This window comes from Perca flavescens, chromosome 17, assembly GCF_004354835.1.
Source record: "Perca flavescens isolate YP-PL-M2 chromosome 17, PFLA_1.0, whole genome shotgun sequence".
Lineage (NCBI taxonomy): Eukaryota > Metazoa > Chordata > Actinopteri > Perciformes > Percidae > Perca > Perca flavescens.
This window is the reverse complement of record NC_041347.1, coordinates 7,287,044-7,302,755: the sequence shown is the minus strand read 5'-3', so window position 1 is coordinate 7,302,755 and position 15,712 is coordinate 7,287,044. Positions and strand designations below refer to the sequence as shown.

Genomic DNA, 15,712 nt, shown 5'->3' with positions numbered 1-15,712 from the left:
ATAAAATTCAAACCGGTTTAACCTCGTACACCGGACCGGTGAAATTGGAAATCGACCCAACTGGAAATGTAAATCGACCCAACTCTATTAACATGAATCAACAATTACACACAGTGAGAAGCAACTTGAGTTCATTTCTGATAATTTGTGGTCTCTTGTGTGATTATGGCTCACCCACCTCCACGTCTGACACCTTCATCCGGGTTCCCTCCTTGCCAACAAATATATCATCCACGTCCACCAGGATGTGTCGGTCCAAAGACAAGCACAGTCTCTTCCCTGTCAGGTAGGCAATGGAGTCTACAAACACCAGCTTATGAAGCCAATAGTTGAGATTGTTTCCAAAGAGAACTCTTTGAATGCCATCGTGGAGCCCCAAGTCCTGGACCACTGTGGCGTGGAGAGCCCGCAAGGGGCTGGGTCCAAAATGTGCCAGTGCCTCAGAGGACTTGGTGCTGGCCAGAAGCACTGGTTCATAGGTAGAGTGGTTGGACTGGAAAATGGTCCAGTCATCCCCTGGTAAAGAGCCCTGCTCCACCTGGTTGGGCTTGGTGATGTAGAGTAGCGGAGCATTGGGGTTGATGCGATAGTCCCTGAGTCCCAGGCGTGAGTGTAGAAAGAGAGGGAAACCTTTGAGCTGTGCACTGAAAAGAGAGTTTTCATTAGCTTTGAAAAAGCCAATGACACCCACTCCGTACTCAGCACAGTACTTGTCCAGCAAGTCACGGTTCCACGCATCCAGATTGACATATTTCAACACATTTTCATAGATGATGAGTGTGTAGCGACCACGGTTATGCTCCGTCAATGTGGGCATGTCTCCTTTACCAGGAGCAATCTCTGTCCGGTAGTGGAAGCGGCTAGACTCCAATATGGCTACAATCTCCTGGCCCAGCTGGGAGTAGATGCTCTCTACAAACACCAGAACCACGGGCTCTGTCCTGGAATTGTCCACCGCCTTTACCTGTCGTAGTCGGCCTTCACGCTGGGGAAGGAAAAGCGGTGCCCTCTGGACACCTGGCCCTCCTCCAGCAGCCCCAGTACTCGCTCCCGGTGACATCCCACCGCCTCCGCCACAGTCACTGAAGGGTAAAGGGGGGGCCTCCTTGATTTTGGGGCTGTTGGACACATAGTAAGCTAGGAAGGCCATGGACAGTAAGCAGAAGATGATAAGTGCCAGGATGAGGCGGTGAAGCTCCAGCTGGCGGACACCTCGCATTAGCTTCCACGCACTCAAGCCTGCACCTACCATGGTGTTGGAGGGGGGAGGCAGGACTGGGCAGCAAGCAGCAGCGGTGAACAGAGAAGGAGAGCAGAGAGGTGGAGTAGAGGTGAGAGGAAGGGGGAGTGGAGGAGGAAGGTTGAGCAGTAGATACAGGCACTGAGCTGTGCGAAGGAATAGCCATTTACACTAGGTCACCATGGCGAGCATCATCCATTACCTGCTCACCACTTCTAGCTCTGCAGCGCAAAATCTCAGCACTCTCAAGAATGGAGGGAGGGAAGGAATAGATGATTACTTGATGGATGAAATGTGAAATATTAGGGGACTTAAAAGGGATAAATGGAAGTTGGCTAAATAAAAGCTAACACCCGCACAGATGCGATCCCTGTCCGAGGACCAGTTGGGTCCTGAATATCCGGTTCAAAAGGTGCCGCCTGGTCAGTTCTCTCTTTCAAGCAGCTGTGCAGGTATCTCTACACATGGATGTATCCATCTGTAGAGGCCCGTGTAGTCCCTCAGCAGTGGAAGTGTCTGCGCCAGCAGTCTGTGTTTCGGGGCCAAGCCCCCTGAGGCCACCTAGCCTGGACATCCGAGAACAAGACACCTAGATGAAGAGGACAGAGAAGAATGAGAGGAAGAAATAAGAGGGGAGCAGGGTAAGGTAAAGGGGTACGGAATGACAAGAGGGAAGAAGTATGTTTTTGAATCAATATTAAGTTATTATAGCTGTCTTGTAGCAATTCTGACATTTGACAGTCTGCATTAAGAGGTAATGTTTGAATTTTGTGAACGTCATCGGTGAAAGGAATACTTCACCAAAAATAAAAAGGGAGAAAAGGCTTCTCCCTCTGGAGAAAGAACTTATTCATGAATGTATGTAAAGCATCTTTAAGCTCTGTATAAATCCGATGTATAATTATGATTATTGTTATGAATCCAAATTATTGAAATACATCTGTTGTAGAATGAGAAATGATTGTAAACCTCACCTGGAATTCTGCAGATCTGAAAACCTTCTAATCCCAATGTGGAAGTCCCCTGCCAGAGAGAGATAGAGAGATTAGAAAGCGAAGGGGGAGGAGAAAGAGAAACGAAAAATATTAGTAAAATTGTATTCTGTAACTATAACTTGCGACGCAGTTAGGAAACAAGAACAAGCTAACTAATAAGAACATAAGAATTTTGACTCCGTGGATGTCAAGTAGAAATTCTTGTTAAAACAGTATTTCAGGGCTCCAGACTGCGACCGAAATTTGAGAGTGTGCGACTGAATTTTACATCTAGTTGCACATGTGCGACCAGTAAATTTGCCCCCTTTTTTTTTTTTTTTTTTTTTTTACACGTTAAAATTTCGGTACCTGAGAGCGCGTAAGCGCCAGCATATCTGTCCTCTCTGAAAATTGACGCAGAGCAGAGCAGAGCACACACACACAAGTTTTGTTGAAGTCACAGTGAGTCATGGAAATGCCGATAAAGTGGTTTCAAGTGTGGTTACAGTTTTTCATAACTTCACGCAGACAGTGTTTGCCGCGATATATTAATGGCGAGCCGAAAGCGGTCGCGGTGCTGTTGATGTTACACTTCCTCGGAGACGAGCAGGCACAGCAGTGGTTCTACTATCTTCAAAAGTGACACTGAATTTGAAACAGCACATTGTAATTTCTGCATCTATTATCAAAGTATTTATTAGTAATACAGTGGAAATTAGTAGAAATGTGAATATTTGGTTAGCATGTTGATTTACGGTGTGTGCCCCTAAATGTTCTGGTTGTGCCCCTAAAATTTTCAGTAGGGGGCCACTGTGCTCCTAGTGAAAAGTTAGTGTGGAGCCCTGTATTTCCCATCCTGATTCCCAGCCTGTCACTCCCTCTCTACGACCCCAAAGTTTCACCATGCATCATACAACATCGGGAGCGTCTCAGAAGCAGAGCATTTTGCCTGCCCGACTGGCAGATTACGTCGTTTTGGTCATTTTTCCTGGAAGTTTGTGCTTCTACGAAATTAGTCTACATAGTACGGCTGTGCAGTTAATCACATCTTTAATTACGATTTGGATTTCAGCTCCTAATGATCACAAAAACAAAATAATCGAGACAAAATGGTTATTTTGCACGTTACGTTTTGCAAGTTAACTCTTGTTTTGTCTTGTGTTTTGAATGACAAGCACACTTTTGCCCCTGCCCTCCTGTTTGTGGTACCTGGTGCACAAGCATAGACTAGTGTGCAAGTAAAGATGGCGGAGGGAGAGAAGCCGCGTTTGGCGAGCAAAAAGGGGAGATCAAATTCTGTTGTCTGGTAAACGTTTGAAGAAACACATCATCTGCAGGGATTTGCTACACGGTAGTGTTAGAATCACTTGGTAACACAACAAATCTGTTTAATAACCTGAAACATAAGCACAAAGTCACATTTCACCAACTATTGTTAACAATAAACAAACAGAAACGACAAGTTACCCGTTGAGTTAGAAGAAGCACAAAATATAACCAATGCTGTTGCATACGTTTTAGCCAAAGACATATGCCCCATTAGCACAGTTGAGAACAACTGCTTTAGAAAGTTGGTAAATGTTAGTTAGATCAGGTACGTATTTTTTACGCTGCTTCGGGGACGCAGTGTCATGGCTGGTGGAACCACGTGTATTTGTCTTGAGTGGCTGCAGTGGCAGATTCACCTGATGGAATTTAGGAGTTACTTGGTCTCTACTGTAGCTCCGTGCCCTAAGATCACACAATGCCTTGTGTTGTTCACTCCCGCTAACTTTATTGTTCAGCAGACAGGACGTGACAAAAGCAAAGGCAAAAAGGGTGAGATTCACTGACATGAGCAAACACATTGTAAAAAAATACACATTTTAATAGTCATTTTAACATTCAATTAATTTTTTTTTTTTTTTTTTTTTTTCGCTATTAGAATTACATCTGACTTCCGGATCTTGTTCCAACCGCCCTACTGTGAGGCGTAAAACAAACATACACACACAACAGACCAAACCACACCACAGTCAGCAGAAGACCCATGCAGTGGATCGACTACTGTTTTGGGCTTGCTCTGTGACACTGGAATGAATAGATAAGGTTTGCAAAAGGCTGAGGTGATGGATACAAAAAAAGATTACAAAAACATGGACTCTTCAGAAGAGGTCATTATCTGGTATGTCCTCTTCGTCTCCAAAGCTGAACGCTGCTGCAGGGTTTTACCTGCATAGTAGGGTTGCACGATATTGACAAAATGTGATATTGTGAAATCTATTATGAATATTGCGCTATAGATATTAATTTCAATATTTTTAAACATATGACAAAAGTTACGGGAAAACGCATCAAAATAGATTCTTAACAAATAAAACAAGTTTTCATTTCATTATTTTACAAAAAGGCCTTTTTCAGGGAACAATAAATGGGTTAACAACGTAAAAGCTGTTCTGCAGCAATGAGGTTGATCAAGCTTTGAAAGTTGGTGCTACCAATTCCCACAGGTGTTCCAACTGGTCTGGATTACTTGCAACCCCCTCTGTTTGTATAAAAGGATTGTTGGAACACACCGTGGTACTTTACCCTCGTGAGCATTATTTGAACAGTATTGTACTGCAGAAAGTAGTGTGTTGCCATAAAAATGGCGGGAAAAAGGCAATTAACAATGGAAGAGAGACAGACCATCATAACACTTAAGAATGTTGGTCTTTCCTACAGAGAAATTGCCAAGAAAGTCAAGGTGTCAGTGAGTACAGTATTCTTCACCATCAAAAGGCACTTAGAAACTGGGGGAAACTCTGACAGGAAGAGGTCTGGCAGACCCAAAGCCACAACAGAATCAGAAGACAAGTTTCTGAGAGTCAACAGCTTGTGTGATAGGCGGCTCACAGGACAACAGCTTCAAGCACAGCTTAATAGTGGTCGTAATAAGAAGTCTCAGTTTCAACTGGAAAGAGAAGACTTGGAGCTGCAGTTTTGATAGATCCAGTTGCAGCAAGAAAGCCATTGCTAAGAAGTAGAATAAGAAAAAGAGGCTTGCCTGGGCCAAGAAACATCTTCAATGGACTACTGAAGACTGGAAGAAGGTGTTATGGACTGATGAATCAAGATTTGAAATCTTCAGTTCATCACGCAGGATTGTTGTACACCGTCGAGTAGGCAAAAGGATGGTTCCTCAGTGTGTGACATCAACTGTCAAACATGGAGGAGGAAGCGTGATGGTCTGGGGCTGTTTTGCTGGATCCAGGGTCGGTGATTTGTACAGAGTGAAAGGCCCCCTGAACCAAAACGGCTACCACAGCATTTTGCAGCGCCATGCAGTACCCTCTGGTATGGGCCTAGTTGGTCAGGGGTTCATCCTACAGCAAGATAATGACCCGAAACATAAGTCCAAGCTATGCCAGAACTACCTTAGCAAAAAAGATCAAGATGGTAAGCTTAAAAACATGGAGTGGCCAGCACAGTCCCCAGACTTAAACCCCATTGAGCTGGTTTGGATGAACTGGACAGAAAAGTGAAAGCAAAGCAACCTCCAAGGGCCACACATTTATGGGAACTTCTGCAACAGAGTTGGGAAGAACTTTCTGAAGAATATTTGATTTCCATTGTAGAAAGAATGCCACGAGTGTGTTCAGCTGTTATATCGGCCAAAGGGGGCTACTTTGATGAGTCAAACATTTAGAATACATTTTGGTTTATAAATTGATTCCATGATTTCTTTTTTAACTTAAATTGTTCATTTGTTTTATTCTTTCATTTCAGAGTACAATAAGACATTGAACTGCATGAATTTCAATAAAAACCTGGAAAAATTGGGGTGTTCTAAAACTTTTGACCGGTGGTGTACATTTTGTAACCCCACCCACCATCTTTTCCTCTTGTTGTTGTGTTGTATGTCAGTTGAACGTACGGACCCAGAGCGTCCAAAAGAAAAGCCAAGAGTTCTGACTAATCTGGAATCTGTTAGAGGACGCGTCAAGCGCGTCCTCTAACAGAGATTTTTTAGAAATTTTAGAATGTGTTGTTTGAACAAGTACTGCCCACTTTGAGCTCAGTCATTGGGATCAACGGTGACATGTACCTAGTTTGGACTTGAAAGGAAGTCCATCAGTGTGAATGACATCCACAAAGGCGGCGTCGCTTGTGTCCAGGCGTACGGAGGCATCAGTGTCCTGGAAGTAAGGTTCAGTCGGGTCTAGTCCTGAGCAGAGAGAAAAAGGTGTTTGTCCATGCTGCACAGGCGGACCGGCGGCACAGCAAAAAAATTGCTGCTGACGGGCGCGGTGCTCTCCTTCCGCCGGAGGTCAGACTGCTGTCTGTCCATGCGGCAGGCTGGGCTGACAATATCATCGTCCATCGTGATGGCTGGCCGACATCACGATGGAGAGCCACCATCGTGAGGTCTACCCTCACGAAGTAACGTTGGACACAGCGGTCTCGAGTGAGAGAGAAAAAAGCGTTAACGTGGAACGCTATCACACTTTCCTTTCTCCCCTCATTGTCCTAAGTTTGTCGACACTACTCTGTGCGTGCATCAATAAGTCAGTCTGAGGTCCTGTAGGTAAGGGACGATGTTATGCAGGATTTATGAATGTACGTTAGCAACAGGATAATTCACGACGGTGCTATTTTATGTGTGAGCTAATATTGCACATCTGTTCATGTGCGCTGCAAGAGTTATGTTTCTGTTTATTGAATGCGTTATTCAGTGCAAACATAACCGTGAATGTAGTTTATTCTCAGTAATGATGGTATGTTAGGTTATTACTGTCGCTCTGTTGAAGGCAAACGTCCCACTGTACTGTCGCTACGGACATCTGATTGACTTTACCGCACCGTACTTAAGTTGTAAAACCTACCAGCAGGGCAGCATTTACAGAGAGCATTTACATGTATCTCAAATCATTTCTATGTTAACTGTTGGCCCATAGTAGTAGAAAAAAATATTTATGTAAAGCTATATGGTGAAGTTTTCACCATAAATGTGTGCCTAAAAATTAATCAGAATGCAGGAAATTAAGTCTTTGACTCTCAAAATTTGTGTTGCTCCACAGGCCCATAATGAGCCAGGAAAAAAACAACCTTTGCTGTTGTATTTTCTGAGCAGTGACGCAAAACGCATCACAAGATCTGTAGCGCACGAATGTCGCCGGGTAACACCATTTTCTAAACCTAGCCATACTGAGAAATCCAGACAGAGTTGTGTGGAGCTGATTATCTTAATTAGCTTTGTAGCAACTCATTTGGCAATGGCTTGAATGGAACAGATGTTCATTAAAATAAAATAGTAGCGCACTACAGCTTTAAAGAAAACATTCTTCCGAACAAAAAAAGAATCCCTCTGAAATGAGGTATTTACAGCTTCCTAAAGCCAGTCCCTGTGAGCAGAACTCCCTCTTACTGGGGCAGCAGAGGGCGGGGGAGCAGGGCCGAGCAATGCTTCCTGAACAAACTATTCATTACAGCCTACCTGTCGTGTCTTAACCTGTTCAAACACACCCTCCTGGCACACTCATCACAGAAAGCCCCAATAATGCCCTCAGACAAGTTTCTGTAGAAACACTCCAACAGCCTACATGCTGACAACCTGCACAATGTTCAGATTCCCGCAGCTGATTTGTAACACCTAAACTTATCCCAATATTTCTACGATGTTGCAGCACTGTCGGACGCTAACAGTTATACTGAGCTACCATTTAGTCATGGTTCTACCACCACTTCACTTACAATAATGTTTTTCACTGAGTGGACTATACAACAGAGGAAATCTGCAACTTGACGTTGAAATGTGTACATTATTTCAGAAAAGCTCAGCGGTCTGAAGAAGCGTCCCGAGGAGTGAATTGATACTCACAGCTGCAAAGCTACTGGTTTCAGTAACTTACCGCGGGCATGGGTTCTACTAAAAACCACTTCCGCTTTAAAATCGACGCCGTGGGTACATACGAAGGTACGTGGAGCAGGGCTGTAGTACTTAAGTCCGGACTCAAGACGCTTTACTCTTGTCTCGGACCCGCCTTGGACTCGAACTTGTCTCGGACTCGACCGAGTCCAGCAAAAAAAGGAAAAGGTGTTCACGAGATAGATACCAATCTTTTGTGAACTTGTGAATTTCTCCAGCCGTCTTCTCTCCTTGACGGAGACAGACGCTGTGCACGGTGCACGGTGGGATCGTTGGTGTTTTAAGCCTCCAACGTCGCCTTCCAGGCACTAACCCTCACCATAACCTTAAACATAACCATTGTCGCGGTGCCTGGAAGGTGACGTTTGGGGGGATTAAAAAAAAAATAATTAAATACAACACCGCACGGTGGGAGGAGCTCTGTCTGTGTCTGTGTGTGTGTGTGTGTGTGTGTGTGTGTGTGTGTGTGTGTGTGTGTGTGTGTGTGTGTGTGTGTGTGTGACAAGAGAGACGGAGGAGGGCAGGGAAATTAAATGCAGAAGAACGTATTTTAAATAGCCATCCATCCATCCATCCATCCATCCATCCATCCATCCATCCATCTTCGTCCGCTTATCCAGTGTCGGGTCGCGGGGGGAGCAGCTCCAGCAGGGGACCCCAAACTTCCCTTTCCCGAGCAACATTAACCAGCTCCGACTGGGGGATCCCGAGGCGTTCCCAGGCCAGGTTGAAGATCCCTCCACCTAGTGCTGGGTCTTCCCCGAGGCCTCCTCCCAGCTGGACGTGCCTGGAACACCTCCCTAGGGAGGCGCCCCGGGGGCATCCTTACCAGATGCCCGAACCACCTCAACTGGCTCCTTTCGACGCGAAGGGGCAGCGGCTCTACTCCGAGCTCCTCACGGATGACTGAGCTTCTCACCCTATCTCTAAGGGAGACGCCAGCCACCCTCCTGAGGAAACCCATTTCGGCCGCTTGTACCCTGGATCTCGTTCTTTCGGTCATGACCCAGCCTTCATGACCATAGGTGAGGGAAGGAACGAAAACTGACTGAAAACTGACTTGTTAGGCATTGAAGTAGGAGAGGAGGACCACATCGCTCATTTTTTGGTACGTGATTGTTACGAAAATAAATATTCCCCCCAAACCCCCCCCACCTCTCAAAAAAAAATGCAACTACACATTGCAGCAACAACTTTGATTGGTCCGCTCGTCCGAAGCTTGGTAGCATTGCATTTCTCCCCCCAACTCATCTCCTGGTTCTCCTTCTCCATAACCAACATGAGATCAAGGAGAGGGTTAACTTCTCCTGCTCCAGATCTCCCACCGTGGTCTCTCACTAGGACTCTAGAGTCCCTACTCACTCTGAAGATAATCACTGTCACGGTCACTCTCTCCACACACACACACACACACACACACACACACACACACACACACACACACACACACACACACACACACACACACACACACACACACACACACACACACACACACACACACACACACAGCAGTTTTGTTGAAGTCACAGTGAGTCATGGAAATGCCGATAAAGTGGTTTCAAGTGTGGTTACAGTTTTTCATAACTTCACGCAGACAGTGTTTGCCGCGATATATTAATGGCGAGCCGAAAGCGGTCGCGGTGCTGTTGATGTTACACTTCCTCGGAGACGAGCAGGCACAGCAGTGGTTCTACTATCTTCAAAAGTGACACTGAATTTGAAACAGCACATTGTAATTTCTGCATCTATTATCAAAGTATTTATTAGTAATACAGTGGAAATTAGTAGAAATGTGAATATTTGGTTAGCATGTTGATTTACGGTGTGTGCCCCTAAATGTTCTGGTTGTGACCCTAAAATTTTCAGTAGGGGGCCACTGTGCTCCTAGTGAAAAGTTAGTGTGGAGCCCTGTATTTCCCATCCTGATTCCCAGCCTGTCACTCCCTCTCTACGACCCCAAAGTTTCACCATGCATCATACAACATCGGGACTTAAGTATAAACTTAAGTCCACTTGCATAGGCTATGGGGAAAGAGCCCCTGCAGAGGGACAAATCCCACTTAAAATGTAAGTAGAAAATTCTAAAGGTTGATAAACATACTGCCAACACAAAATCGGGTCAAGTCTTCGCAAAAGAAATCAAGGCTAACAATTATAAAGCCACTGAGTTAAATTATGATCATGAGTTTATCAAATTTTAACAGGGATTGTAGCCCAGTTAAGTTACAAAAAGACTCAGAAATGTACAATAATTTGGAGGCCCCCCTGCAATGACTCTGAGGACCCCTTGTTGAAGATCTCTGCCTTCCATTACTTTTACTTTTATACTTTAAGTAGTTTTGAAACCACTACTTTTACACTTTTACTTAAGTAAAAAGCTTGAGTTGATACTTCAACTTCTACAAAAGTCTTTTCAAACCCTAGTATCTATACTTCTACTTGAGTAATGAATGTGAATACTTTTGACACCTCTGATAATTAATGTTAGTCCCTGTCGCTGCCATGTTGTTATTGTATCTCTATGGCAAACGCGCGGGGGGAGGGCTGAGGCCGTTGGGCGCTATGGGAGCGTCGGCGGATGTTAAGGAGAAAATTGATTTTCATTTAAACAAATCAACGTTAACTACACATTCGAGTTAATTGATAAAATCGATTTATCGCGCAGCCCAAGCCAATGGGAATACTTTGAATTGATGGTGGTAGTAAATATTCATGAAAAAGTTTGTGAACGGGCAACACAGATTTTGATAATGAACAACTAAACACGTTACACACTGGGACTTTAACAATTACGCAATTGTGATTTCAATTTCAATCATTTTCTAGAAGATACACTGGCAACAAATTTGGCCTCCAAGTGACCAGAATTGTCTCAACAATAACATTATAAGGACTGCAGGCCTGTTGTGTTTGGCTACATGATAAGGTCCAGGTGCTTGTGTTTGCTCATGCTCATGTGTTCCCTGTCGCTGTCACACTTTGTTCCCAACTCAACAGTATACTGCAGGCATACAGCCAGCAGATAGCGACCTACGACACAAAGGGCTTAGTTTTTATAGCAGCGCAAAGACTAGCGCAAGCTCCCATCAACGTTTTTTTCTTCTTCTTTTTTTAATGTAGTGTGACAAATACTAGGCTAGTTGTTAAGATTTCACTTGATAGACATTGAGACATAATTAAATGCAGTTAAAAAAATTTTGAAATATTTGCAAAAAATAGGCTATACAAACTCTTCATAAAATGAAAAACTTAAAATCAACCACCACACTAAAAGTAACACAAATGTAATATTATATATCATAACTTCCGTTCAGTTTCTTTGGGAGAGTAATTATTACCGGGAGTTAAAAACTACAAATTAGAAATGTTTTAGGCTTAACATTGAAAATTACAACAACAAAAAACTACACATAATATATAAGATTCTTAGCCTTTCTTAGATTGAGGTGCCTAACTCGCTCTGTGTTCAGACCACAATTACACTCCAGGAGCTGTGATAGTTTGCATGTGATGCTACGGGTAAATGTGAAAAAAAATGATATCCTGACATTTGCCAAAAACAGCAGAACATGGCTCCAGACTAAGTATTTACATTGGTTGCACTACATTTGGTTAAATGTTTGAAGACTGAAATTCCCAGAAAATGCACAATTAGGCCTACTGTTCCCAACATACTGCATATTGTTGTTGTTGTATGCAATTAAATATGAAGTGATTGATGATTTTATCCATATCCCCCCCACTCTTGGCACACTTATATTTAAAATATAGGTGCATTTTAATAGGAGCGTCCATCAACACCCATTCAAAGGAAAGATCAGAATCAACCACTGGACTGAAAACTGAAAGGACATGACGATCGACTTGATAAAAATTAGGTTAGAACATGGTGTAAAGGTTGGGCTCAAAGTGTCTAAAATGCACAATGTTTTTGAATAAGACGACATTTGCCGGTCTTCACTATATAAGCATCAGAGCCCAAGCCAGAAAACATGGCTGTTAGGATTTTTTTTTAATTATTATTATTATTATTATAATTATTCTTTCAAAGTCAAATAAATCAGCTTTTATAAAGCATGCAATGCTGTGTAAACAAGGCGGTCTAAAATCCATGAAACGTATGTAAATCAAGTCGCTTATCACCAGGCAGGGTTTTATTAGCCTCGCCCAAAACTCTCTCTCTGAAAACCTCCCCAAGGCCTTCCTCTTAATTATCAAGTGTTATCTCAGACATCAGTAATACGCTCTCAAAGAAAATATACACACACACACACACACACACACACACACACACACACACACACACACACACACACACACACACACACACACACACACACACACACACACACACACACACACACACACACACACACACACACACTAACTTGAACGGCATAATTCTACAATTTACTTTAAGCAACAAATAAACTCAAATAATATTGTTGGTGTTCAAAAGGGGTAGGAAGAAGTAGAGAGCTTTGCTAGTCCTACCCCGTCTTAATTTTCATTATTCATAATAGAAATTCAATTCAATCCATCAGTGTCCATTAGACAACCAACTCCTGTAGACAAACACAAGAACAAAATGATCTGGCCAGATAAAGCAAAAAAAACAATCAGTCTGTAAACAAGAAATAACTTGTGATCTACTGTGTCAGATACTTTTTTTTTTTTTTTAGGTCCAGAAATATGTCTATGACTAAGGGACTTTAACAAAAGGTCATAAGAAACCGTGTTACAACATTCAAAAGCTTTTGGTCATACTGGCGTTTGCCAAGTCAGAGGGTTAAAGGGCAAAACTAAAACATGTGGGCAGAAACAGAGTCAGCATTCTGTACACTGCTCCCCAAGTGTATTAGTTCTATCCCTTTTATACAGAAAAGGTGCATGTGACATAGGTTTACTAAATTTGGGTTCAACCCACAATAAAGCCTTTCATCAGACTGCTGTCACAGTCACCGTCTGTGCCATGTAGTTCCATACATTGCCACAGAACAACACTTAATAATATCACATTAGGACCAAATAGTTACCTCTGTTTCACTTCTTTCATTCTGTCCATAAATACAAAAACGCCTGCTCGCTCTCTCTTTCTCGCCCACACATCCGTTTCTCTTCCTCTTTCTCTCTGGTCTGTTAAATGACTTTCAAGCATCCCCAATATAAACTAAATTAAAGTTTCCATCTCTTATAGAGATGCCAGCTCACCAAAAGCCGAGAGCTTCACATCTGAATTTAACCCTGGCTGCGAAAGATAAAAGACATCATTACTAATCCTAAAATTAAGATAGGTTTACCAGAATACGGGGCAAAAATGTACAAAAATGATCATTAAAACACAACAGAATCTGGCCAAGCATAGTGCCAACTTTTAGAATTTGACGTCAATATATTTCTCATGCAGGGTCTAAATTTAGATGGTAATTTATAATAACAAATTTTTCTAGCCTGACAAGCCAGACCCACATTAAGATGTTGGGTCTGGGAACTCACCATTGGCAGGGCTCAAACAGAGGGGCGGGATAAACAGTTGTCTTTCAAATTCCCTCTGCACGCAATAGGATAGAGCTACAACCAACCAGAGCAACGAAGAAGGTAGCGGACCGTATACGGTCGGCAAAACTCCGAACACATCTTCCTTTTGTAAGAATGACTTCATTCAGTGCCGTTCTTTGTTCTTTTCTCAAAGAAAAGCTGAACTCCAAGTCTTCCAGAGTCACGGCCAAAGCTGATTCCAAAGACCTCTGTTCGCCAGCAGCAGCAGCCTTAAGCCCGCCCACCAACTCTACACACGATGTGATTGGTCCGACCAGAGTTTGGTTTTTCCAGCTCGCAAGCAAATGGAGAGTTGCTAGACCCCTGGCTGCAAATTACATTTGTCTTGATTTCTAGGCTACATTTTCTCCATACCTCATTTAACAAGCCACTTTTCAGTTATTTCAAAATAATTCACTATAATCCATGCACACTTTGAAAGAATAATAGATCAATAGATCGATCGATCCTTTATTGATCCCCAAGGGGAAATTCAAGTTCCCAGTAGCTTATAGACACCACACACAACGTACACATACATCATAAACAGGATGATAAAATAACGAATAACAATACAATAAACAAATCCACATGAATAACTTGGACCATAAAAGAAAAGATACTAAATAAAAAATCCACATGAATGTACCAAGGGATGTATAAGCATGAGACGCTTGCAGTGACAGGGCAGGCAAGGTGCTCTATGAGAGAGGGTGTCATGGTGGTAGTGCAAATAAGTCCAATAGGGCAAGGGTAAAGACCAGAAGCCCCATCGCCACTCACGGTAAACAACAACACGGAGTTGTAAACTGCAGCCAGCCAGACAATCAAGCTGGATGAGATGTGAGCTAACGTTACAGCTGTTCTAATCGCGAACCATAGGCAGTGAGTGCTACTACTAGTAGTGCTAACTGTAGCCAATCTGAGTAACGGCAGATACCAAAACACCATCTTTACCTTAGATTTACCATTACACTGCTGCATTGCGAAATGTAAATATGGTGCTCCACAACAAATGCAACACGGTTATTAATAATTCAGTCACATAGGTCACATCTCTGGGTCATCACACCAAAGTGTCACTACATGAAGAATAAGATTATCTGAAAGCAGCAAAAAAAAAAAAAAAAAAAAGAAGAAGACAGGGGAAAACTTTATTTCTACAGCCAGCAGCTCGTCGGAGATTCCAGCTAGCATGCTAACAGCTAGCTAGCTTTGTAACGCAACAGTGTCACCAGACTGTCGCTAACGTTAGCATAGCCAACGCCAGCTTTCTGTGTCTCAGGGTGCTACTCTAACCTGCACATATCAACCAACCTGTGACCTGGACCTCCTTCATGTTCTATTCCTTCTGTGCTGCTGGCAGTCTCATATGTTGCCCGTCTGATAACATTCCCAGTACAAACCCCCAGTCCCCCTAACCACTGGGAGAACTGGGAATAACGTTACAGCTAACTGCTGCGGCTACAACAGCTAACTAACGTTACTCACTGGACTCCGCAGAGTAAACGGGCTTCAACTTTGAGACAGTGACACAAAATCTAAATCTGTCAGTGATTTCAGACTCACCAGTATCCGTTCTCAGCAAACACCAATCCGACAAGAGAAATGAAGGATAACTAGCTTCAGCGTTTAGAGTTAAAAGTGAACTTTAGCACATCGCTGCTCAGTCAGCCATCTTGGATCTGCCGACCCTGGACTCAACCAAATCTGGCATACCGGGGGGAGGGCTGAAACTTTAACCCCCAAAATGATTTATTTTACGTTTGTTTGACACAGACCAAAATCCAAAGGAAGGATTTTCTGTTACCCGGGAAGGATTTAAGGAATGTCTGCGGTAATGATGACACACGTCTTCTCTTATCACATGACTGATGGATCACCCCTGAAGCCTCAGTGGCCACAGTGAAGGGTTTTACAGATGGGCAGTGCAAACAACTTGAATGATTTGTGAGTGGAAAACTGACAATAATAATATAAGAAATTTACTTTTTCATTGTCACCCAGTTAGATTTAAGTAACATCAGGATATTTCACACTGTGGTATGTTTTGGATGTGTCAGCCATGCA

General features: G+C 43.1%; 1 protein-coding gene across 1 annotated transcript in view; it reads right to left on the bottom strand.

Annotated features, from left to right (window-relative positions):
• Positions 1–15,482, bottom strand: part of ndst2a (N-deacetylase/N-sulfotransferase (heparan glucosaminyl) 2a) — a 36,846-nt gene extending 21,364 nt beyond the window's left edge. Inside the window, exons 1-3 of the mRNA XM_028603514.1 lie at positions 15,212–15,482; positions 2,215–2,263; positions 179–1,829 (exon numbers count right to left, since the gene is read on the bottom strand). Coding sequence (XP_028459315.1) covers positions 179–1,252 — 1,074 coding nt within the window. The 5' untranslated portion in view covers positions 1,253–1,829; positions 2,215–2,263; positions 15,212–15,482. The remainder of the gene's footprint in view (positions 1–178; positions 1,830–2,214; positions 2,264–15,211) is intronic.
• Positions 15,483–15,712: the final 230 nt, after the last annotated feature.